A 24,792-nucleotide genomic window follows, 5' to 3' on the forward strand; every position below is an offset into this window, starting at 1 on the left:
CTTTGTGACCCCATGGACTGCAGCACGCCAGGCCTCCCTGTCCATCACCAACTCCTGGAGCTTGCTCAAACTCATGTCAGTCAAGTCGGTGATGCCATCCAACCAGCTCATCCTCTTATTGTCTCCTCCTCCTCCTGCCTTCAATCTTTCCCAGCATCAGAGCCTTTCCAAATGAGTCAGTTCTTTGCACCAAGTGGCCAAAGTACTGGAGTTTCAGCTTCAGCATCAGTCCTTCCAATGAATATTCAGGACTGATTTCCTTTAGGATGGACTGGCTGGATCTCCTTGCAGTACAAGGGGCTCTCAAGAGTCTTTTCCAACACCATAGTTCAAAAGCATCAACTCTATGGCACTCAACTTTTCTTTATCGTCCAATTCTCACATCCATACATGACTACTGGAAAACCCATAGCTTTGACTAGACAGACCTTTGTCAGCAAAGTAATGTCTCTGCTTTTTAACATGCTGTCTAGAATGGTCCAGAACTTTTCTTCCAAGGAGCAAACATTTTTTAATTTCATGGCTGCACTCACCATCTGCAGTGATTTTGGAGCCCCCGCCCCCCAATAAAGTCTCTCACTGTTTCAATTGTTTCCCACCTATTCACCATGAAGTGATGGGACTGGATGCCATGATTTTACTTTTCTGAATGTTGAGTTTTAAGCCAACTTTTTCACTCTCCTCTTTCATTTTCATCAAGAAACCCTTTAGTTTCTCGTCACTTTCTGCCATAAAGGTGGTGTCATCTGTGTATCTGAGGTTATTGATATTTCTTCCAGCAATCTTGATTCCAGCTTGTGCTTCATCCAGCCTGGCATTTTGCATGAAGTACTCTGTCTATCAAATATAATCCCTTGAATATATTTTTCACTTCCACTGTATTTGTGAGACAAATACATGCAATCCTGGGGTTGGCGGCGGGGGGCCTCTATTTAAGAAAAAGTTTGAAAAACATAAATACACAAGTAGGAACAGGGCCTTGCAAGGGACTGCTATAAGTGAGGGGCCCTGATCCTTCATCAGCTTCATAGCAATCTGCTTCCATGGAGACGCCCTGAGCTGTGCGCTCCTACAGACCCCAGATGGAGAAAACCAAGTTGCTAAGGGCAAATTGCAACTGAGATCAGTGCTGAAAAGGGATCAGGCTTCCAACCATCTAGGGTTCATGTGTGTATGCTAAGTTGCTTCAGCCATGCCCAACTCTTTGCCATCCTATGGACTGTAGCCCGCCAGGGTCCTCTGTCCATGGGATTTTCCAAGCAGAATACTGGAGTGGGTTGCCATACCCTCCTCCAGGGTATCTTTCCAACCCAGGGATCAAACCTGTGACTCTTATATCTCCTGCACTGGCAGGCGAATTCCTTACCACTAGTGCCACCTGGGGAGCCCCTCTTTTAGGGCAGTAATGGTCAAAAAAGTGCAAGGCTGTGACTCAAGCCAGGAGATCAGGAAAAAGGTGAAAGGGTTTGAAGCACAGCACAGTTACCTGTGTACCTTAAGCCACTTAAAATGTAAAGACAGAATAGTCCAACAAATGGCCCAGTTAGTGTCTATAACCAGCATTTAAGTGATAATATGCATCATGGTTAACCAATGCAGTAACCTGGGACAAGTTACTTAATCTCCCTGTGTTCTAGTTCTTTCTCATTTGTAAAATAAGGATAATAGAAGTATCCAGTTCAAAGGGCTGTGGCAATGATTAAATAAGTAAAAATTGGGGTATGGACTGTGTCTGATCTATTCCAAGTGCTCAGTAAATATTGGCTCTCACTGTCATTATTACCCAGCTTGGTCTGACTCCAAAGCCTTTCCAATTTCCATGCACAAAAATGTTAGGAAAAGTTCCTCCTTGAAAGTTACTCATCTGTCTTTAGAAAGAATAAATAATTTAGTCTTAAAATTTTCTCAACCCGAAGATATACTCAGTCACTAATTCACATCCAACTCTTTGTGACCCCCATGGACTGTAGCCCACCAGGCTCCTCTGTCCACGGAATTTTCCAGGCAAGAATACTGGAATGGGATGCCATTTCCTACTGCAGGGGATCTTCCTGGCCTAGGGATTAAACCTGTGTCTCTCATGTCTCCTGCACTGGCAGGTGGGTTCTTTACCACTAACATCACCTGAGAAGCCCAACCTGAAGATCACAGCCAGCAATGTTAAATTAATGCTACTGCGAGTTTCTTCTGACTGACCCCGTTTCCCTAAGGAGACCCTCCTTCTGGTCAACATTTTGCCCCTCCTTGCAAAGTCCTCCATCTAGAAGATGTTGCATAAGCTTATAAAGCACATTAGAATTAGTTTTACAATCTGTATCTTCCCGAGTTTCTACTGATTGTGAAACAAATAGCAACATCGAAGGAAAGTACACAATGGAAAGGCAATGACTTAAGATGATTCATATCTGAAAACAAGTTCTCATCGTAAGTGGGATTAAAATACACCCTCTGGGAACTCTCTGGAAGCTCAATGAAAGGCTTTATCCAATACAAAATCTAACACATTTCCATACTGTTGCTGTAATTTATTAAACTGTTCTCCAGAGGTTGGTTTGTTCTTGTTTTGTATTGTTTTTGCCATTTTCTATATCACTGTAGTGAGAAGTCTTTGCAAGAAGCCTTCGAGCTTCTGTTGAGTTATTTCTTTAGAATGAATTCCTCTGAATAGAATTACTGGGTCGTGATGGCTGATTCTTTACATTTTAAGCGCTTATTTGCCTTGCTTCCCCGCCTGTCAACTTCTACTTCCCTTTATTTAATAGAGGATAGAGCCATATGCTCCCTGGCAGCCTCTCAGATACTTTCGCAACGCATATTCAATTCTGACATTCTTTTCTGGGCCTATTAATCATGCTCAATTTTTGTTTTTAATCTGAAATCTCTGAATGGACCAAGCTGACATTTCAAGTCTGGGCAAACGCTGCTTTTCTGCAGATGGAGACCACAGGATCTGCCGGAACGCACAGTAAAGCACTCCAAAGTATTTACTTCTGTAGCGGCTCACAGAGGGATGAGACTGAAGTAGCGAATTACTCTGCAGTATTACTCGGTGATAATGAGCCAGATTCGGCCTTACCCTTTCCCTCTGAAGATTCACTCATGAGAACTCTCCTTCCACTTACGTCTAGAATTCTCCTTTGATCAATGCGATTTGAAGGGATGGCTCATTCAGCTCTCTCCAGTATCCCCCTCTTCCCCCTGCCTGTCTCTGCGGTCACACAGCATCCCACGCAGCAACACTGGTCCTCTTCTCAGAGAAGCCTCTGCCACAGGTTTGAGAATTCTGCATAGTCCTGGGTCTGCAGACTCCTGTCAGAGGGATGACCAGGGCCCTGGAGGGTGATTTATGCCGCCTGGCCACCATGGAGTCGAATTTGACTTTTGGAAAAATAAGTTTACATTGTGCTCAAAACCTCCCTCTACTAAGTACACACTGTTGCTCTCATGTGTGACCTTTTCAGTCCCTCAAATGGGTTATCAAATTATTTAGATAAGGGCATTTTCTCCAGCATAAAATGAAGACAGTGAGGTATTAATACGGAGCATGCTATTTGGAGGTAAGACATCTGGTTTCTAGCCCCATTTCTGTGCCTTACCACTTATGGGGCCATGGCCAGACTGGAGAAGCTTTCTGAGCCACAGATTCCTTATCTGAAGGAGGAGGATAATAATTACTTTAATTAGTTTATTGAGAGAATTAGATGGAAGAGGAGAAGCTTTCTGCAATATTTTAATTGCTATTCAAACGTATATCATAGTTTCTCTCCTCACTTTATCACTGTCAGGATCCAAAATTAGGATGATCCTAAAGGTTGCATGGCAATAAATCTGAAAAATAAAATGCAGTTTTATACTCTGCCTCATTCATTTTAAAATTAGAAACTGTGAGAAAGTCTAAAAAAGAGGGGATATATGTATAACTCATTCACTATGTTTACAGCTAGTGAATAGCTTACAGCTATTCTCTACAGCAGAATGTAACATGACATTGTAAAGCAACTACACGCCAATAAAATTTTTTAAATAAATAAATCCATTTTTAAAAAATAAAATAGAAGTAGAAACTGTGTTTCTGGGTGATCACTACAGATTATCACCTAGCATATATCTGTACGATCGATCCAAACTTTGCCTGGAGTCTAAAAGCTGAGATCTAGCCTGGTGTTTGAGGAGCAACGTAGGAAGAAGGTTGAATGTGCCCAGAGCTGTTATAAAGGCTGTAGACAGGAGAAGTGGGGCCGATGACCAGACCAAAGTTAAAATTGGAAACTGAAGGCAGAAACACCCTGTCCAAAGGCAGGGAGGCAAAGTGAAAGAACTGAGAAATAAAACTGGCTCCTAAACTTACTATAATCGGGCTCAAACAAGATGGTACCTGAATGGGCTTCCCTGGTGGCTCAGCTGGTAAGGAATCTGCCTGCAATGCAGGAGACGTGGGTTCAGTCCCTGGGGTGGGAAGATCTCCTGGAGAAGGGGACGGCTACCCGCTCCAGTATTCTGGCCTGGAGAACTCATGGACAGTTCCATGGGGTCGCAAAGAGCTGGACATGACTGAGCAACTTTCACACTTAGGAAAGAATTCCAAAATCATCACTGAGGAAAGCCAAGCCCTCTTTTACGTGAATGTGTAACTGGCTGGGTGAGGGATAAGCACACAGACACGCTAAGCTTCGTTTTCTTCATTTTGTGTTTGTTGATACTTTCCTAGTCTAGTCACTTGAAAGGTAACTGAGGGAAATATTTGAAAAAGACCTGCCGGCCAATGCCAATTCTGCAAACATACGTGACCGAAAATTTATCTAAGTATTTATAAGTTCTTCGACTTGTGATAGTTCCACTAGTTAAAGCAGTTTGAGAATGCAGCAATGAATACGTAGTTAGTGGCTGGTTATTTTGGGTTTCTGGACTCAATTCCAATTATGGGGTGGTCCCCCCACACAAACAAGCAATTCTTTGACCACCAACTGGGTGTCCAACAATTCATCTCAACTCTGACTCTACCTACCTGAAGATAACATCAGATCCCACAGGCTAAGGGTTCAGTCCCACAAGTCTGCCCTCCCCACCACAGCTATCATCAATCAATGACAGACTGCAGGTTCCCACGGCCCCTTCCTTGGATGTCAGGGCCAGTCCCAAGTCCAAGCTGTTATCTGTATTTCTCACTGACTGCCTATAAATCAGAGGTTCACATGATCCCCTCCTCGGCTGGATAAATTTGCTAGAGTGGTTCACAGGACTCAGAGAAACACTGTACTTACTAGATCACTAATTTACTGTACAAGGACAGAACTCAGAACAGCCAGACAGAAGAAATGCAAAGAGCAAGGTATGTGATCAGAGACACAGAGATTCCATTCCCTCTCCAGGCTCTGCATTCTCCCATCAGCTCTACAAGACACCAAAGTTTCCCCACCCATTCCCTGGATTTTTATGGAGGTTTCATCACGTAGGCCTGATTGATTAAATCACTAACCACTGGCAACTGAAATCCATCTCCTCCGGCCCCTTTCCCCTCCCTGGAGGTCAAAAGGGTGGGACCGGAAGTTCTAACCCTCTAATTGCATGGTTGGGTCTACTGGCAACCAAGCCCCATCCTTAGCTGAGTTTCAAAAGTCACCTCATTACCATCACAGAAGACACATTTATCACTCTCAGTACTTAGGAAATTCCAAGAGGTTTTAGAGCTGTGAGCCAGGAATAGTGGAGGAAGACCAAATGTATTTGAAACACTCATTTTGGTGATCTGAAATCTTATAAATTACGATATTGTACTGGTTATAACTGTAATTAGCATAGCTTCTGATAAGTGAACAGCCGTGTTTGTACCATGGTTACAAGCACCAACTGATTAGGCATTTTCCAAATCTGGATTACTGAGATCACAATACATCTTTTTACTCAGTCTATCTCCCGCTTTTGTTTCCTGTACAAATGTAACTCTATGAAGACTCTCATGCTTTTTATATACAACAATATGTATAAAAAGGAACAATATTTAAAAGACTACAAATGATTAGGTAAGACTCAAGTATTTGGTAGTAACTTGCTTCTCTAGGATTTTCATAAATACATATAAACACACTCCTTAATAAATACCTAAACATAAGCAAATGCCATAAACCACCTTAGAAATTTTGAACTGAACCTTGGTAGAGAAAGTAATGAAACAAGGTAAGCGGTAGGAGGGTGCTGGCATCAGAGTATCTAAAACATAATTCACAATGACTTACATCATAAGGAAACTAACCTCACATAAAGAAAGTTCTGAGGTTCAAGAGGCTAATTCAGTGGCTCAGAGACACTGTCTAGGACCTACATTCATTTAATCTTCCATGCCACCATTTTTTGGAAAGTCGGCTTCACTTCTTTCATCCTCCAGCATATTGTAACATTGTCAGATATAGCATCCAAACAACCGTCCACAGCAAAAGGGGCCATGTTTTCCAGTGTCTTATTGATAAGACTAAAAAAATCATCATAAATCTCCAGAATACCCCTTTCATGACCACTGGCTGACAATGATGAGTAACATTGGTTACCATTATCATCTCAGTCTAACCCAAATGTAAGAATGGGACAGCTTGGTGTGAAGAATGGGATTATGTGAAAGAGAGGCTAAAACATTTTTTTTAAATACGGATCTTTTACACAATCTTCTGTGTTCTACCTGCCAATCATTCTCCCTATATTTTTGCTTACTCCATAAGCTTCCTGCCCAAAGTGGCTCTTTAACTTTTCCACCCATGCTTTCACAAACCTCCAATTTCAACCACTCTACTCTTATTATCACTCCAACTCTTAGAGACCTAATGTCATTTCTTATGAACTTGCTACTCTTTCCTCCTCCCTACCTGAACATTTTCCCTTAACATGCTTCTCCTTTTGTTTATTCATTCATGTATGCATGCATTCATTGAACAAATTAATCACCTGGAATAAGCTCAGCAATGTCACAGCGCTGGAAGGATGGCAGTGAAGAAAACAGTCTGAGATCCATGACTTCACAGAGTTCACATTCTTTTGACGATTCTGCTGGGGAAAATAGACAGTAAATAAAACAAGTAAAACTATAAATTATGTTGGATAAGAGAAAAGCAGGAAATGGTAGGAAGAGTGATGTCACAGCTGCATTCTTAAACTGAGTAGTCATGGCAGGGCTGTATTGAAAAAGCAACATTTGAGAAAAGATTTAAGAGAGATCCTCTCTCAGGATATTTGGGAGAAAAGCCCTGGAGGCAGAGGAAATGGCCACAGCAAAGGCACTTTGGTGGGAGGATGCCTAGGGTCTTCAAGGAGAACAAAGTGAGCAAGAAGAGGAAAAAAGAGTAAGTTATGGGATCAGAGAGATAATAGAGGATGGAGAAGAACTGTATAGAACTTTGTAAACCATTATAATAAATTTAGATTTTACTCAGGGAGATGGGTAACTAGTTGAGAGCTTTCAACGGAGAAGTAATATAAAAGTATTTTTGCTTTGAAAGGATTATACTGGTTGCTGTGTAGATTGGGTTGGGTTGGGCTGAGTTGGGTTGGGTTGAGTAAGAGGAGGGGGTGAGCAAGGACAGAAGCAGGACCAATTTGGGAAACTATTATAATTTTCATAATAAAAGTGATGGTGGCTTGGACCAGAGTAGTAAATAGAGGAGCTGTTTAAAAATGGCTAGATTCTGGGTATGTTTTGGAAATGAAGCCTGTGGTATATGCCAACTGGTTAATGATGAATTATTAGTGAAAACAGTGTGTTCTTTCCTCCTTTCATTCTGTAATTATCTCAAAACACTATATTAGTTATTCTCTTTCCCCAAACATCTTTCATTTGTTCTCTCTTTCTTGGTCTCTTAACATAAGTCTACAAAGTTGCTTCAGTTTCCATTTACTGAAAACAAAACCAAGCAAAACGAACAAAAACAAAGCCCTTTGAAGATCTGATAACCCTTCAAGTTACCTTTCCATTTTATTCACTTATTCATCCACATATTCATTCACAAGTTTTATTCACTCTGATCATTTAATTCTCCAGTTTTCCAGATTTATACTTAATCTTAGCTTCAAAACTCTGCCTTCTTGACAGCAATTTTGGTGTGAAAATCATTTATTGGGTTTTCTGACATTCAAAGTGATTTGTTCTATAACTACTTCAATAATTCTTATTTTTTCTGTACTTTATTGGCACAACTCATACATATGTCTATCCTGAATAAGAGAAAATAGATGAAGAAAAATAAGATTTAAATTTACTTTGTAAATGAGATGCATTTATGATCATTTGAATGAGAGATTTCCTTAAAGAACACCCTCCTACACATTAACAGTACAGTGCTCCTCTCCTGCTCCACTGATGTCCATTTCATATTGAATCTACATAGAAAACATACATGAAATTTCCAACATTCTCCGTGATCCTTTCACTGACTTTTTAATTTTATTAATGCCTTCAGTTTGTGTGTCATTTAAAATAAGATATGTGCTTCAAAAAGCAATCTTAGGGAGGTGGGATGGGAGACCGGGATGGGGAATTCGTGTAACTCTATGTCTGATTCACATCAATGTATGACAAAACCCACTGAAAAATTAAAAAAAAAATTTAAAAAAATTTAAAAAATTAAAAAATAAATAAATTAATTAAATAAATACTCTTGAACCAAAAAAAAAAAAAAAAAAGCAATCTTATACATAAATAGACCAAGGGATGGTTAAGCAGTTTATCCCTAAAACATGCACATCCTGTTTTTCAGGTGTGTTTAAGACAGGGAAATAAGCTTTAAGTCTTTTCTTTGGATTAAAGACATTTGGAAATTGTTATTAAGGAAGTGGTTAAATGCAAGTGGTCAAATAGGAGATGGCAAGAGTGAACATGGACAGTTTAGATATCAGTGAAATAAAATGGATGGGAATGGGGAAATTTAATTCAGATGGCCATTATATCTACTACTGTGGGCAAGAATCCCTTAGAAGAAACAGAATAGCCTCATAGTCAGTACGAGTCTGAAATGCAGTACTTGGGTGCAATCTCAAAAACAACAGAACGATCTTGGTTCGTTTCCAAAGCAAACCACTCAACATTAAGGCCCAGAACTGAGCTGACTGTGGCTCAAATAATCATCTATTTATTGCAAAACTCAGATTTAAGTTGAAGAAAATAGAGTAAACCACTAGGCAATTCAGGTATGACCTAAATCAAGTATCATCTGCTTATCCAGTGGAAATAAGATTCAAGGGATTAGATCTGATGGAGTGCCTAAAGAACTATGGATGGAAGTTCATAACATTGTACAGGAGGCGGTGATCAAAAGCATCCCCCCAAAAAAGAAATGCAACAAGGCAAAATGGTTGTCTGAGGAGGCCTTACAAAGAGCTGAGAAAAGAAGAGAAGCTAAAGGCAAAGGAGAAAGGAAGAGATATACCCAACTGAATGCAGAGTTCCAGAGAACAGCAAGGAGAGATAAGAAAGCCTTCCTAAGTGATCAATGCAAAGAAGTAGAGAAAAACAATAGAATGAAAAAAGACTAGAGATCTATTCAAGAAAATCAGAGATACCAAGGGAACATTTCATGCAAGATGGTCACAATAAAGAACAGAAATGGTATGGACCTAACAGAAGCAGAAGATATTAAGAAGAGGTGGCAAGAATACACAGAAGAACCATACAAAAAAGATCTTCACGACCCAGATAATCATGATGGTGTGATCACTCACCTAGAGCTAGACATACCAGAATGTGAAGTCAAGTGGGCCTTAGGAAGCATTATTATTAACAAAGCTAGTGGATGAGATGGAATTCCCCAGCTGAGTTATTTCAAATTCTAAAAGTCGATTCTACTAAAGTGCTGCACTCAATATGCCAGCAAATTTGGAAAACTCAGCAGTGGCCATAGGACTGGAAAAGGTCAGTTTTCATTCCAATCCCAAAGAATGTTCAAACTATCACACAATTGCAGTCATCTCACATGCTAGCAAAGTAATGCTCTAAATTCTCCAAGCCAGGCTTCAGCAAGATATGAACCATGTACTTCCAGATGTTCAAGCTGGTTTTAGAACAGGCAGAGGAACCAGAGATAAAATTGCCAACATCCGTTGGATCATCAAAAAAGCAAGACAATTCCAGAAAAACATCTACTTCTGCTTCATTGACTACACTAAAGCCTTTGACTGTGTGGATCAAAACAAACTGCAGAAAATTCTTCAGGAGATGGGAATACCTGAACACCTTATCTGTCTCCTGAGAAACCTGTATGCAGGTCAAGAAGCAACAATTAGAATAGGACATGAAACAGTGGGCTGGATCAAAATTGGGAAAGGAGTACATCAAGGCTGTATATTGTCACCCTGCTTATGTAACTTCTATGCAGAGTACATCATGAGAAATGCCAGGCTGGATGAAGCACAAGCTGGAATCAAGACTGCTGGAAGGACTATCAATAACCTCAGATATACAAATGAAACCACCCTAATGGAAGAAAGTGAAAAGGAATTAAAGAGCCTCTTTTTTTTTTCATTCAACAAATGTTTATTGATTGCCTTTACTATTTTTTCTCATTTATTTTTATTAGTTGGAGGCTAATTACTTTACAATATTGTAGTGGTTTTTGCCATACATTGACATGAATCAGCCATGGATTTACATGTGTTCCCCATCCCGATCCCCTCTCCCGCCTCCCTCCCCATCCCATCCCTCTGGGTCTTCCCAGTGCACCAGCCCTGAGCACCCGTCTCATGCATCCAACCTGGGATGGTGATCTGTTTCACCCTTGATAGTATACATGTTTCAATGCTATTCTCTCTGAACATCCCACCCTCACCGTCTCCCACAGAGTTCAAAAGTCTGTTCTGTACATCTGTGTCTCTTTTTCTGTTTTGCATATAGGGTTATCGTGACCATCTTTTTAAATGCCATATATATGTGTCAGTATACTGTACTGGTCTTAAAGAGCCTCTTGATGAAAGTGAAAGAAGACAATGACAAAGCTGGCTTAAAACTCAACATTCAGAAAACTAAGATCATGGCATCTGGTCCCATCACTTCCTGGCAAATAGATGGGGAAACAATGGAAACAGTGAGAGACTTTACTTGCTTGGGCTCCAAAATCACTGCGGAGAGTGACTGCAGCCATGAAATTAAAAGATACTTGTTCCTTGGAAGAAAAGCTATAGAAATCCTAGACAGTGTATTAAAAAGTAGAGCCATCACGTTTCTGACAACTGTCCATATAGTCAAAGTTACGGTTTTTCCAGTAGTCATGTATGGATGTGAGAGTTGATCATAAAGAAGGCTGAGTGCTAAAGAATTGATGCTTTCAAATTGTGGTGCTGGAGAAGGCTCTTGAGAGTCCCTTGAACTGCAAGGAGATCAAACCAGTCAATCCTAAAGGAAATCAGTCCTGAATAGTCATTGGAAGGCCTGATGCTGAAGCCCTAGTACTTTGGTCACCTGATGCAAAGAGCCGACTCATTGGAAAAGACCCTGACACTGAGGAAGACTGACGGCAAGAGGAGAAAGGGGCAACAGAGGATAAGAAGGTTGGATGGCATCATCAACTCAACGGACATGAGTTTGAGCAATCTCTGGGAGATGGTGAAGCACAGGGATGCCTGGCATACTGCATCCATGGGGTCACAAAGAATCAGATACCACTGAGCAACTGAACAACAACTTAATTAAGGGATGCCAAATGTTTTCATGGAACAAATGCTTTCCAGGAGAAAGTGCTAATATAATTAAAAGGCATTAGTTTTGATGAAGAGGACTCAACAAACATTTCTACTCTACAAGATCACCAGTAAAAGAGTTTCAGTGGGTGGGTTGAAAATATACATCAAATAAATGAGTTATTAATAGCTTGAATCCTTTCACTGACTTCTAAGATAGACTACATTGGATTCTTTTCCTCTAAATATTTTAAAGAATGATAGAATAAAGTAAAATATGTGTACAATGGTTTCTACCCATAGGATAAACTATCTCCCTGTGGATTTCACTAAACTGAATGATACCTAGTATGGTTTGAGAGTTAAAGAAATAGAATAAATGGTGTGTTTAGTGAAGAGGCTGAAGATGAAGGTGGATCTAAGGACATGCCTCCCCCTATAGGCCTTTCATAGAAGGTTACTTATCCTTCAGCATCACATATTCTTATGGCACGTGGCTGGGAGTTAGCAACTCCATACTGCCTCCAGACACATTCCACACACCGTAAACGTAAAAGTGAAAAACTGCCTTCTCTGAGGCTGTTGACATCTAGTTATCCCTCTATCCTTCAACTTTGTTTAAAAGTACTATCTACTACCAACTTCTGGGTAAAGAGTTTCTGTCTACTCCAAGCTCTGCTACCATTCTGAGTTACTTTAATGGCTATATAAAGGGCAAATTAGGGCTTCCCAGGTGACTCAGTGGTAAAAAAAAAAAAAAAAAAAAAAAAAAAATCCATCTGCCAATGCAGGAGACACAGGTTCAATCCCTGAGTTGGGAAGATCCCCTGGAGAAGGAAGTGGCAACCCACTCCAGTATTCCTGCCTGGAGAATTCCAAGGACAGAGGAGCCTGGAGGGCTACCGTCCATGAGGTCACAGTCAGGCATGACTTTTCAGCGACAAAACAACAACAAAAGGCAAACTATCATCATAGGCTCATTTCTCAGTTGTAATGATTAACTTCTAATACAATTAGAATCATCATTTTAGTCATTCTACTTCTTATAAATTTATTACCTCAATCTCCCTCACATAAGTAATAGTCACTTCTAATATCAAACTCTCTCTTTTCCTTTTAGCTTTAGGCATCATCCCCACAATATCTGCTATTTCACCTAATATACACATTTTTGTTTGAATATATTCATTTTATTCTAATCTTTTGTCTCATTCTGCATTCATTTACCCATTTTGAACCACACAGCCTGTATAGAAATTTCAGTAATCCAATGTCTAGTAGGCACTGATAGAAATGGGGGAAAGGAAATAAAGAAATGGAATTTTTATTCAAATCATTATGGGCAAATTACATTTACTATCCATTCCTGAGGGACTACCCCCATATTTTTAAATTTTATCTTTTGCTCTAATTTTTAGTTTTTAATTTTATCACCAGATAAACATGGTCCTTGTAGATCTAAGAGGAACTAGAGCTTCCTGAACAAAGGAGATACAAAAAGAACAACAACAACAAAAAAATCTTTACAGAAGGTAACTAAAGCTAATTTCAGAACAATTCATTCTTAAATATTCAAAAACTAGTAAGACAGTTTTTCATACCAGAGTTACGGCATAGAAACCAGAGTATCAAAACTATACTGAGCACAGATCTACAAGTCTAAAGAGTATGAAGGAAAAAAAATAGCAGATTGAAGAACCCTGAATTCAGCATCTAACATATAGTAGGTACTCAAAAAGTTTTTATCAGGAATGCTTACATAAACAGTGTTATAGAAGTTTTTGAACAGGTAGACTGAATGAGTATATAATTCCCTTCCCGTGACCATCCCATAGTTTATCTGTTTTTTGTGGGTACTTTCAACCATCCTCATGGTACCTGCAATCATCTGTATGCTGATGACTCCCAACTATGTAAGAGTCCCCTAACTTCTGGATTCTTAAATCCATGTGCCTACTAAATGTGTCCAATTGTATGTTCCACCAGGCCCATATTCCACAATGAAGCTTTTTATTTCTTCCTCCAAATATATACCCTCTCCTATATTTTCTTAACTTAGTTAAGTGCACCACCCAAGGCAGTAACTTAGGTAGCATTCTACACTTTTCTCTTTATCAATGAAAAGTGAAACTGAAAGTTGCTCAGTCATGTCCAACTCTTTGCGACCCCATGGACTATACAGTCCATGGAATTCTCCAGGCCAGAATACTGGGGTGGGTAGCCTTTCCCTTCTCTAAGGGATCTTCCCAACCCAAGGATTGAACACAGGTCTCTTGCATTGCAGGTGAATTCTTTACCAGCTAAGCCATAAGGAAACCCAAATTCATCAATATTCCTACTCATTTTACTTCCCATATATTCTTGAAACAGTTATCTACTCTTTCTCCATATCATCACTACCGCAAGGAATTATCTCATCATCTCTCACACGACTATTGCAGTAGAATGAGTCTATCTCAAGTAGTCTACCTCAAATCTATCTCAAGTCCATGGTATTTTATCTAAATGTCAACTCTATGTTTGTTTGGTTTTTTTTCCCTTAGCCTTAAGATCTCACAGTGGAATCTCACAACATACAGTATAAATTCACCCATAAGCTATGTTTTATATCCCTATCCATCTACACCCTGCATTTTACCTTGTCTTATTTTACATGGAGCTGCAGGTTTGATCCCTGGGTTGGGAACATCCCCAGAGAAGGAGATGGCAATCCACTCCAGGATTCTTGCTTGAGAAATCCCATGGACAGAGGAGCCTGGCGGACTGTAGCCCAAAGGGTCACAAATGAGTTGGGCAGGTCTTGGCAACTAAACCACTATCACAGTGGGGGGGAAAAAAAAAAAAAAAGAAAGCACTGTTTTACCCATCTACACCATGCTGCTAAGCCTCTCACATGTTTGTGCTGGATTTTTTTTCCTGCCTGTCTACCTTTCTCTTCATAATGTATTCCTTCTCATCTTTGACGATTTACTGTAGGATCATATCTTGCTGAAGTTTTTCCAGTCCTCCTAGTATGGGTTAAAAGTCCTTCTTGAATGTTTCTACAATAAAACTTCTCACTTTCTTTAAAAATTATCTGTTTACAATTCATCATCCCACTCCAGATTGTGAACATATCAATGAGTTACCCACATGCTCCTTATCACAGTACCTTGCACATAGAGTATTCAGTAAATAGGAATGCTGTGAATTAAACCCAAACAAGGGAACACAATGTAAAGTTAATAAGTTTTAGTCTTGTTTCTAAAATTATTGACATTGTTACTTATATGGAAGTTGAATGGAAATAAGATGAGCTTAGGAATCAGAGGCACAAACTCTCATCCTGGGTTCCCTACTCATAAACCATGTGGGCCTGGGTTTACTCATGTTCATCCTCAATGCCTCCCTCTTTAGGATGATAATAGCACCTACTCTTCAGGGTAGTTTTAAGAACTGAGGATAATATAGCACCTGGTACACTCAATGTTCTGTTATCATTATTTCTTTTTTAGAACTTTTTAAAATGGAAGTATAGCTGATTCACAATGTTGTGTCAATCTCTTGTGTGTAACAAAGCAATTAAGGCATTTACATATATATATAGTTCTTATTATTTTTATTGTGACCTTGAAAATAATTACAAAGCACTTTATTTGAAAAGTGAGTCAGTATTTGTAAAGTACTTAAAACAGTCCTCCCAAGTATGTGCCTGTGTGTGGATACATGTGGACATGTGCATGTGTACCTAGGTTTAAGTAGGTGCCTAAAAGATATACGAACTTATTACATAAGAGAAATAAATTTCACTGACATTTTATTAATTATACATTCTGAAGAGCTTCAACTATTTTTAGTTGATGTTTTTTTATTTTTTAAACGCCCAAATAGAATTATGCAGCTGCAGCAGAGACTATAAAAGCATTATTAGCCACTTTAAACTGTACATTATTGTTGAGTGGAATAACGCATAAATGAATGAAAATGTGGTCTATTTAGGCATCTGGTAAACATACTTAAGCTGTAATTATAGTTATAGACAGGAAGAGGGAGGGTCCCATCTGATAGCAAAGATGAGCTTCCCAGTCTATAAGTGACAGTCTGTAAATTCACCTTCCTCTGAAAACAAGAACTATTTGGAAGTTCCAAATAAGTCTAATGTATCCCTTGCTTTACTAGAATTAAGTTGGGACTTCTATTTTTATATTATTTATAAATTTTTTACCAAAACAGAATGGGTTAGGAGAGAGCAGAATGTTTAGGATCTGTTTCATAAGCAGGGGCACTTGGCAGTGTGTGTGTGTGTGTGTGTGTGTGTGTGTGTGTGTGTACATAAGCGAGACAGAGACAGAAGAGTTCTGAACAGGAAGTGTAGATGTCCTAAGTTATCTATTAAAAGATTTAAATTAACTGGAAATTAGCCTAACAGAAGATGTTAAAAAATACTTCAAGGACCCCTTTGTAAGGAATCATAAATAATTCTACTATTCTATTAATATTCTCTTAAATTAATCTCCAAAGCCATTTTCTGGCCGTGTAACTCAATTCACAAATAAACACAAAAAACTTCCCACTGCAGTGTGAATGTCCTTCGATGATCGGTACTTCACAGGGGATCCTCTTCTAAGGTGTCTTTTTTGGTGCAGTAAAGGCTGCTCAATCTGGTCTTTAAGTTCTTTTCCTATCTTCTTTATGGCCTAGACCTAAAGTTACTTAGTACATACTGCCTTCTCGCCTTCCTTCTCCCAAGAGACGGTGAGCTCTACAAGGCAACACCTGTGGGTTAATTATGTCTCTATCCCCAGGACAAAGCCCAATTTCTAGAATTTAATAGATGCTCAACTAACATCTGCTGAAGAAGGTGATCTATCTTGCTTCGTTTAATAAGCCATTTCACTTTCACTCAGATGCTAAATACTTTTAACATCTTAGAAGAAATCAACGTTATGAGGAAGGCCTTTATCCCAGGACAAATAATGATTATAATTCTACTGCTTTTTGTTTTATTTAATATTATTAGTGAAACAGAAGGAAAAGAAACTTTTCTAAAATGTAACTATATCAAGGGCAAACAAGTCTTCTGAAAGTAAGACACTCTTATCACTACCTGCTGAATACCAGGAACATGGATGACATGGTACCAGGTCAGGCTCCTGATTTAGGAGGGAAAATGTAATAAACACAATAAATCTTAAGAGTCTTGGACCCTTATAAGCTCTACAGACGATTCCTCTCAACTAGGTAGGCTTGTGATTCTGGTCAAGTTAGTTAAGTAAGTCTGTTTCCTCATTTGGCAAATGAAGATAACAGTGCTTCTTTAATTACCCCCACAGGCTTAAACTGATGAATAAAAGAGAGATTATTTCTGTGAAAGTATGTAGGCTCTGAAAACTGGCATACAAATACAAGGGCTCATCTTGATGCACCACGTAGCTGACAAATATTGGAAATCACAAATTTTAGTTGAAACTTCTAGTACCTTCCAGGTGCGCTGAATTACCAACTCTGATGTAAAAGCTGTTTGAACCACCCTCCACAATGCAGGAACAGAGTACTGACGGTCACGCATCAGTTTAAAGGTTGTATAAACCTCCTACATCGAAGGAACATCTCTTTTGTCTCTTGGCATCACCAGTTTCCAATATAACACACAGACATAGTAGTACTCAGTGAAGGTTCATTAATGACACGGATGACTTTTTAAACTAGGAGGCAACACATTATAATAGCTAAAAGTGCAGGTTCTGAATTTAGCTTCCTGTGTTCAAATCCTTGATCAGTCTGCTCAATCCTTATAATCTTAGGTTTCTGCTTCGGTAAAATGGATATAATTAAAAAAAAAAAAAAAAAAATAGAGGCTCTGCCATGAGTTGTTGCCAAGACTGCATCTAGGTCAAATTCCAGCATCATGGCTGACACATGGTAAACATTAAGTAAATTCTGATTTACTGACATTCATCTTTTCGTTAGATGCTATGAATTATGTTTCTTTTGCCATAGATTATTAAATGTGATCAATAGGCAATTTAAAAGGGTAGACCACATGTGGTTCAACCAAGAAGTGACAAAATGGCCCTGCAGTGTGATCCACATACCATCACGACCATCTACAGCGTCACCGGTCAGCCACCACGGTGGAAGCCGGGGCCCCGTTCAGCTGCGGGGCCACCCTCCAGAGCCCAGCTCTCCCTCAGCCCAGCCAGTGAAGCCCACAATCACATCTTTCTGTTTGCTCCTGTCCTTGTTCACGCTCACCAGGTACAAAGACAGGAGGCTGGCCCAGCACAAGTCGGAAATAGAGTGTTTCACCCCCAAAGGGAGTATGGGGAATGGTGGGAGAGCAACCATGAGCAGGTAAGCAAAACGTGAGTGGCCTGAGGTGGTGTGAACTACGTGTCTGCAAGCTGCAGGAACAGGTGGCTCCCTGGCCCGGGTCCTTGCCCAGTCCTGCCTCCCAGGCAGTGTGTCCAACCTGGGCCTCTGCTGGGTTTGTGCGTGTGTTTGATTTGCAAAACCCACACCATCCTCACAAGAAGTGATGGGAGCCTCCTGTCCCAGATGCTGCTGTTCCCCAGGGCTGTGCGCTTTGCATGTCTGAAGCCTTAGCTCACAGTCAGTGGCCCTGTGGATCTTAACGTACTGGTCAAACGCTTCTGTGGAGTTTGCAAAGTGGAAGAGATGGGAGGAAACTCAGAACCATCCAGTCGCTTGACAAAAATTAAACGGCAAAAGCCTAGGACTGGTTTTGAGGGAAGGACTGCAATGGAGGGAAAGATTCAGCCCTGATCTCACAAGCCTGGGAATTAATCTGACTTGCACTGAGTCAAAAGTCAACTCATAGCCAAGGGCAAACGCCAGGCCAAACAAGCGAACCGCGGAGGCCAGCAGCTCTTTGTGAACTGACACCAGGAAAGCTGGTCCTCCTCTAGCTACTGTAGCTTTGCAGCTCCCTTCCTCCTCTGTGTTTGGTGGTGAACGCCCTGTGTCGCTGCGCTCTGCATGTTCCTTCCTACCAGGCCTTCCCAACTGAGCTGTGCCCAGGAAACGGGGCTACTTGGAACTATGAGCATCGACTAAGCTGTGTTGCATGAAATAATCGTGCTTTATTGCATGGGACTGGGTTTCAAAGAAGAGGGCTCTGGAGATAAAGACTGTCAAGGCTGGCATTAAATGGTTCCAGGAGGCTGGAGGGGCCCTGAGTTGGGAAACTGATCACCATGAACTAGCTCCCCACCCCTAATTTGCTGTAGCATTTCCCAGTCCATCTGTCTGTTGTGTGGAAGGGAAGCTCTCGAAAATCAGCCTGGGTTAAAGGAAAGGGGACGTGCAGAGAGTGCAGTGTGCACACACGTGTGTGCATGTACTAAAAGCAGAGCCTGCGATCCTGCCGCAGAGCGACGAGAGAATCCAATCCCACTGAACTTTCACTCCCCAACACTGTTCGATTCCGCGGCAGTGGGTTTCTTTAGGTTTCCAAAATAATGCCTGTTTCTACAAGGACACTGGCACAACTTTTGGAAGGCCATTCACATTGCAGTCTGTGAAAATGGTGTCCTGACCTAGCAGCCTGGTCAAGAGCTTGACTGACTTCATCCACTGCTCCCAGCACAAGACAGTGAGAGCATGTGTATGTGTAGGCACGTGCGTGTGCACAGGGGTATATCTGATGGCCTTATGTCCCTGTATACGGCCGTCTTTAGATCCCAGTGTATCTGGAAGATAACCACCAATGGATCATTTTGTGGGGCTCACTCAACAGACTGGTACTGGGGCTCCTAGTGTCCTTCCATTCAGACGTGAGAAAGTGGCGTCATTCCTGTACTTGAAAATCATTCAAACAGTGTCAGGGTTGGCAGGGCAAGGTGAAAACACTGTCCCAGACGAGCACAGAGGCTCTGTCCAAAGTGCCTTCTGATTTGAAGCACTGTCTCGGATGGACCTCCCAAACCTAGCAAACCTCAGTGCCTTTCAAATACACTGAGGTAAAGATGGATAACACGGACCTAGAGTATATAGCACAGGGAACTCTGCTCCATGTCATGTGGCAGCCTGGATGGGAGGGGAGTTTGGGGGCGAGTGGATACATGAATATGTATAGCTGAGTCCCTTTGCTGTTTCCCTGAATCTATCACCACGTTGTTAATCGGCTTTACCACAATACAAAATAAAAAGTTTAAAATATATATATATATAAAAATATATACTGAAGCAAAACCTAGGAATCTATAGTGTAACAAGTTTCCAAGCTCATTCTGATTTAGTCAGTCCATAAACTTGTGTTTTGAAATAACCCATTTGTGTAGGAGATGACGTGGAGCTATTCATGGCAAACATCAGGTTTCAATTCTGTCATGCAGCATTCTCAAGAGGGTTTGGTCAGTGCCTCGAACTCTCAAATCTGATCAGACTAGTGATTAATTTGTTCAAGGCTGCCTTGATTGAAAACAGGTGAGAAGACAGAGCGTGAGTAAGGGGACGCCAGCTTCCTTGGTTCAGGCCCAGATCTACAAAGGTAGCCACACAGTGTGCCTACACTGGAATGGTCCATTTCCCTACAACAGGAAGACATCATTTAGCATTTGTTTGTATAAAGCCAAGGTAATGGCGAGGCTTATTACACTGATTATGTCCTGGCAGGTAGAGGGGAACAGTGTACGCTGCACCAAAGACAGTTCTGTTGGAGCAAACACCTTAGCCCCACAGATTAAGAACAGTTAAGAAGAAACAAATGACCTTCCCTTCCTACTTTTTCTTCTCATTTCTTTAGCATCAAGTAAAAACTGACAGAGAAAGAGTCCATGGAAGGAGTCCTTATAGTTGTTCATATCAATATGCACACAAATATATTTATCCAGAAGAAATAAGCTTAACATGAATATTATGAGAAAGATATTAAGATATCAGAGGGAAGACCACTGCAGTGTAAACTATTTCTAAATAAGGGGTTAGAGTAATCTCAAGTTGCTTGCTCAGAAATAGAATGGAAGGGCAGGAAACAAGAATACCTACACAAGACTTTGGTAGATACGTTTTGTATCTGCTGATAAGGCCTTTCTCATCCACTCCCACTCCGCCCCCCAGTTGCTTCCCAGAGTCACAGGCAGGCATCATGTTTACTCTGCAAACTTCGGGGGTGATTCTGTGGCCACCATCAAGTCCAGCCAGTCCCCGGGAGGGGCTAAGGGAAGCTCAAACCACCACAGAAAACCAGGAACAGGAACGTCAACCTGCATCTCACAAACTACAGAGTGGGCTGGATCCTGTAAATTTACGCTTGGGGAGGTCCACTGCTTAGCAGGAGAGGAGGAGCAGTTGTACCAGGCTTGCAGTCACAGCCCAGCAGAACAGCGTGACCTTGTCAGCAGCGCTGGCAGGGCCTGGAGACAACGCCTCCCCTCTCCCTCCTCCTCCTACCCTCTCCCACGCTTGGAAAGGAATCAGAACACTGTATGTCCCCAGATCAGTCTAGCTTCCCGAAACACTATGTCGCTGTTTTCCCTTTGGGTGAACTTTCTTTTTCCGTCTGACTGTAGCATAATTTGTCATTTGTTCATACTTTCACAGTGGACAGTCTGTTTCAGAGCAGTCTTCCTGATTGCAGGAGGAGTAAGAGAGAGTCCTAAACAGGGAGATGCTCTAAGAAACGGGAATTCTCTAAACCCTGTAATGTGGGAGTTCATACAGAGATGATTCACCCCCAGAAATGGCTAGAACCTCAACAATGAATGTCATCACTGCCCGCCTCAGCAGGGGGATTCCACCTCTGTGCTTCTTAAGTCTGCATTCCGATGTGCTCATGTTAGACTCCGTGATGGGGAGGCACAGCCACTCTGAGTTTCCCAGTCTCTGAGAAAGGGCCCTCCTTCAACAAATGAAATAGATCTAAAGCCCATTCAGTGCTTGAGGGAAGGAGGGTGGTAAGGGGTGATTTTTACTGTTGTTATGTCATGATATCAATTATGTGAAAGAAAGATCAGTTGATTAACTGACTTTCACCTAGTAGATGCAGCATCTAATATTAGTGGGTATAAATATTTAATAATTCCTTGGAGAATCCAGTAACAATGACATCATAAGAGTCATTATTAAATGAATAAGGAGCTCAGATTTGAAAGTAACCCCAAAACATGATATCTGTGCTAGGATTCTTTTGCCTTTCATTCATTCAGTTATTTCATTCTCCATATAATGCTCATTATTAAGCTTCTACTATGAGTCAAGCACTGACAAGACTCAAGGTGAATGGATGACCAAGTCAAGACTAATGCCTTTGAAAATTCACTGTCCACTGAGGAACAGAGTCAGAAAAACAGATCACTGCAAAGCAATGTGGAACTCTTCCCCCAAAGAATAATTATTTATCAGATTAACTCCTTGTTTAATATAAATAGTAACCTATGCCAGTACAAACAGAATTAAGAGTAATAGAAACTAAATAATAATAAATGTTCAGAAATGGCTAGACACATAGTTATACAAAATTCAGAGTCCATAAAATGCTCCAATCAAAAGACATAGAGTGGCAGATTGTTTAAAAAAGAAAAGCCTACAACATGTGGCCTACAAGAGACCCACTTTGGGGCAAAGCACACAAACAGACTGAAAGTGAGGGGTTAGAAAAAATATTTCATGCAAACGGAAATGACAAAAAAACAGGGGTCCCAATACTCATATCAGACAAAACAGACGTTACAACAAAGGCCATAAAGAAAAACTTCAGGGCCCATAGAAGAGAGAGAGTCCGGCTTTGCAGCATAGCAGAGGCCAGCTGGTCGCTGAGCAATAGGTGAGGATGGCTGCAATAGTCTTGTCTCCATCCCTCCCCAACATCAACTTCAAATTAACGTTCTAACATATTCAGAGATGTTCTAAAACAAATAAAACTAATAACAATTGCTGCCATTATTGTAATTACTATGCATCAGACACTGGTAGTCCCTTCACAAATGTTATTCATCAAGTTCTCACAAAAACATTATAAGCAAGATATTTTTCCTTTCCATGGGACATATGAGATCATAACAGTATTTGTCTTTCTCTAGCTTATTTCACTTAATATAATGCCCTCGCATTTCATCCATGTTGTCATAAATGGCAGGATTTCCTTCTATTTCTAAATAGAATAAGCTGAATAATATTTTTAAACCACATTTTCTTTATCCATTTGTCCACCAATGGACTCAGTGCTAGTGCTAAGTCGCTTCAGTCATGTCCGACTCTGCGACTCCATGGATTGTAGCCCACCAGGATCCTCTGTCCTTGGGATTCTCCAGGCAAGAATACTGGCGTGGTTGCCATTTCCTCCTCCAGGGGAGCTTCCTGACCCAGGGACTGAACCCATATCTCTCATACCTCCTGCCTTTGCCCGTGAGTTCTTTGCCACTAGCGCCACCTGGGAAGCCCATGAACTCATATTGCTTCCATATTTTGGCCATTGTAAATACTGCTACAACAGACATGGGGGTACAGATATCTTTTCAAGATAATGATTTCATTTCTTTGGGATTAATACCCAGTAGTGGATTTGCTGGCTTCACATGGTAGTGTGATTTTTTTAATTTTTTGAGGAGCCTCCAAATTGTTTTCCACAGTGGCTGCATCCATTCATATTCCCACCAAAGTGTACGAGGGTTCCCTTTGTTCCCTATCCTCGTCAAGGCTCGTCATTTCTTCTCTTTTTTGATAGTGGCCATTCTAGCAGGCATGGCATGATTGTGGTTTTGACCTGCGTTTCCCTGATAATTAATGATAAGCACCTTTTCATGTACCTGTTGGCTATTTTTATGTCTTCTTTGCAAAAATGACTCTTCAGAAAGGACACATTTTCTTTATCCATTTATCCATCAATGGACATTTAGGTTGTTAGGCTACTGTGAATAATGCTTCAGTGAACATGAAGGTACTAATACCTCTTTGAGATCCTAATTCCAATTTTTTTTTTTAATGTATACCCAGAAGTAGGATTGCTGGATCAGGCTGCAGTGTTTTCAGTTCTTTAAGGAACTTCCATACTGTTGTCCACAGATATTTTGCATTCCCACCAACACTGTGCAAGGATTCCAATTTCTCCACATCCTTAGAAACATTTATTATCCCTTGTTTTTTTTTGTTGTTGTTGTTGTTTAATAGTTATCCTAACAGGTATGATGTGATAATACTATGTTGTCCACTAAAATATTTAAGAGGGTAGGTCTCATTTTAAGTGTCCTTACGATAATATAAGGAAGGAAGGGAGAGAGGAAGGAGAGAGGGAGGGAGGGAGGAAGGAAAGGTTGCAGAGATACATCACGAAGCATGTGAAGCATCCCAAAGGGAATGGAACTGGAACTGTGCCTCCCACCTGTGGCATGTGTCCATTTTATGTGAAAAGAAAAAATAATCCAAAAAACTGCTTTCTTAAATGAGGAGCTCTTTTATAGATGTTAACAATAAGCAGGTCAGTGGTAGACGTCCAAGAGGGATTCAAGCTGCGAACTTCAAGTACTCTTCATACATCAGATCTAAGCTACACGCATTACTTGAAGTGTTTCAACTAAGGTCAAAAGGAATCTTTTGTCTAAATGGAAACCGTTTGGGCGACTTCCCTGGCAGTCCAGTAGTTAGGACTCCGTGCTTCCACTGCAGGCAGCATGGGTTTGATCCCTGGTCAGGGAATTAAGATCTTACATGCCACAATGAGTGGCCAAAAAAAAAAATGAAGGAATTAGTTTTTCACTGTAAAATTCCAGGGCAGTTCTCTTATCCTACAGTCCCTCAGGAGTCATCTCTGCGATGTTCAGGTGAATGTCGATACAGAGCTTTGGAATTTATCAGCAGGTCATTTTATGGACACAGATTTTGGCGCTGCCATTGCCCTTGCTGCTCCGCAAAGGTATGTCTTGTCAGCCCCCCAGTTCAGCGTGCATCTTGGCCATTCGCAGAGACAATACTGCGTGGTGGCTGTGATCTTCATTTAGGGTCATGTTTGAGGCCCTGTTCTGCCTTTTGAGTTAGACAATTTAGTTACGTTCCATAAACCTCAGTTTTTGCACCTATAACACAAGTTAGTGAAACCTGTCTATACCAAGCATTCAAGGTGAAAGAACTGACTTCATCTTCTTGAAGTGAAAGGGAGGAGGAAATGGCAACCCACTCCAGTCTTCTTGCCTGGAGAATCCCACGGAA

General features: G+C 40.8%; 1 protein-coding gene and 1 long non-coding RNA gene across 3 annotated transcripts in view; one reads left to right on the plus strand and one right to left on the minus strand.

Moving 5' to 3' along the window:
• The window catches only part of GRM5 (glutamate metabotropic receptor 5), a 585,267-nt gene that overhangs the window by 548,754 nt on the left and 11,721 nt on the right, over positions 1 to 24,792 (plus strand). Inside the window, exon 8 of one of the 2 annotated variants that reach the window (XM_065936547.1) lies at positions 17,887 to 17,982. The exons of the other annotated variant lie outside the window; for it this stretch is intronic. Coding sequence (XP_065792619.1) covers positions 17,887 to 17,982 — 96 coding nt within the window. The remainder of the gene's footprint in view (positions 1 to 17,886; positions 17,983 to 24,792) is intronic. 2 annotated transcript variants of the gene reach the window in all.
• Positions 1 to 24,792, minus strand: part of LOC136168835 (uncharacterized) — a 190,612-nt gene that overhangs the window by 154,804 nt on the left and 11,016 nt on the right. The gene's annotated exons all lie outside the window — the stretch shown is intronic.

This window comes from Muntiacus reevesi, chromosome 5 (assembly GCF_963930625.1).
Source record: "Muntiacus reevesi chromosome 5, mMunRee1.1, whole genome shotgun sequence".
NCBI lineage: Eukaryota > Metazoa > Chordata > Mammalia > Artiodactyla > Cervidae > Muntiacus > Muntiacus reevesi.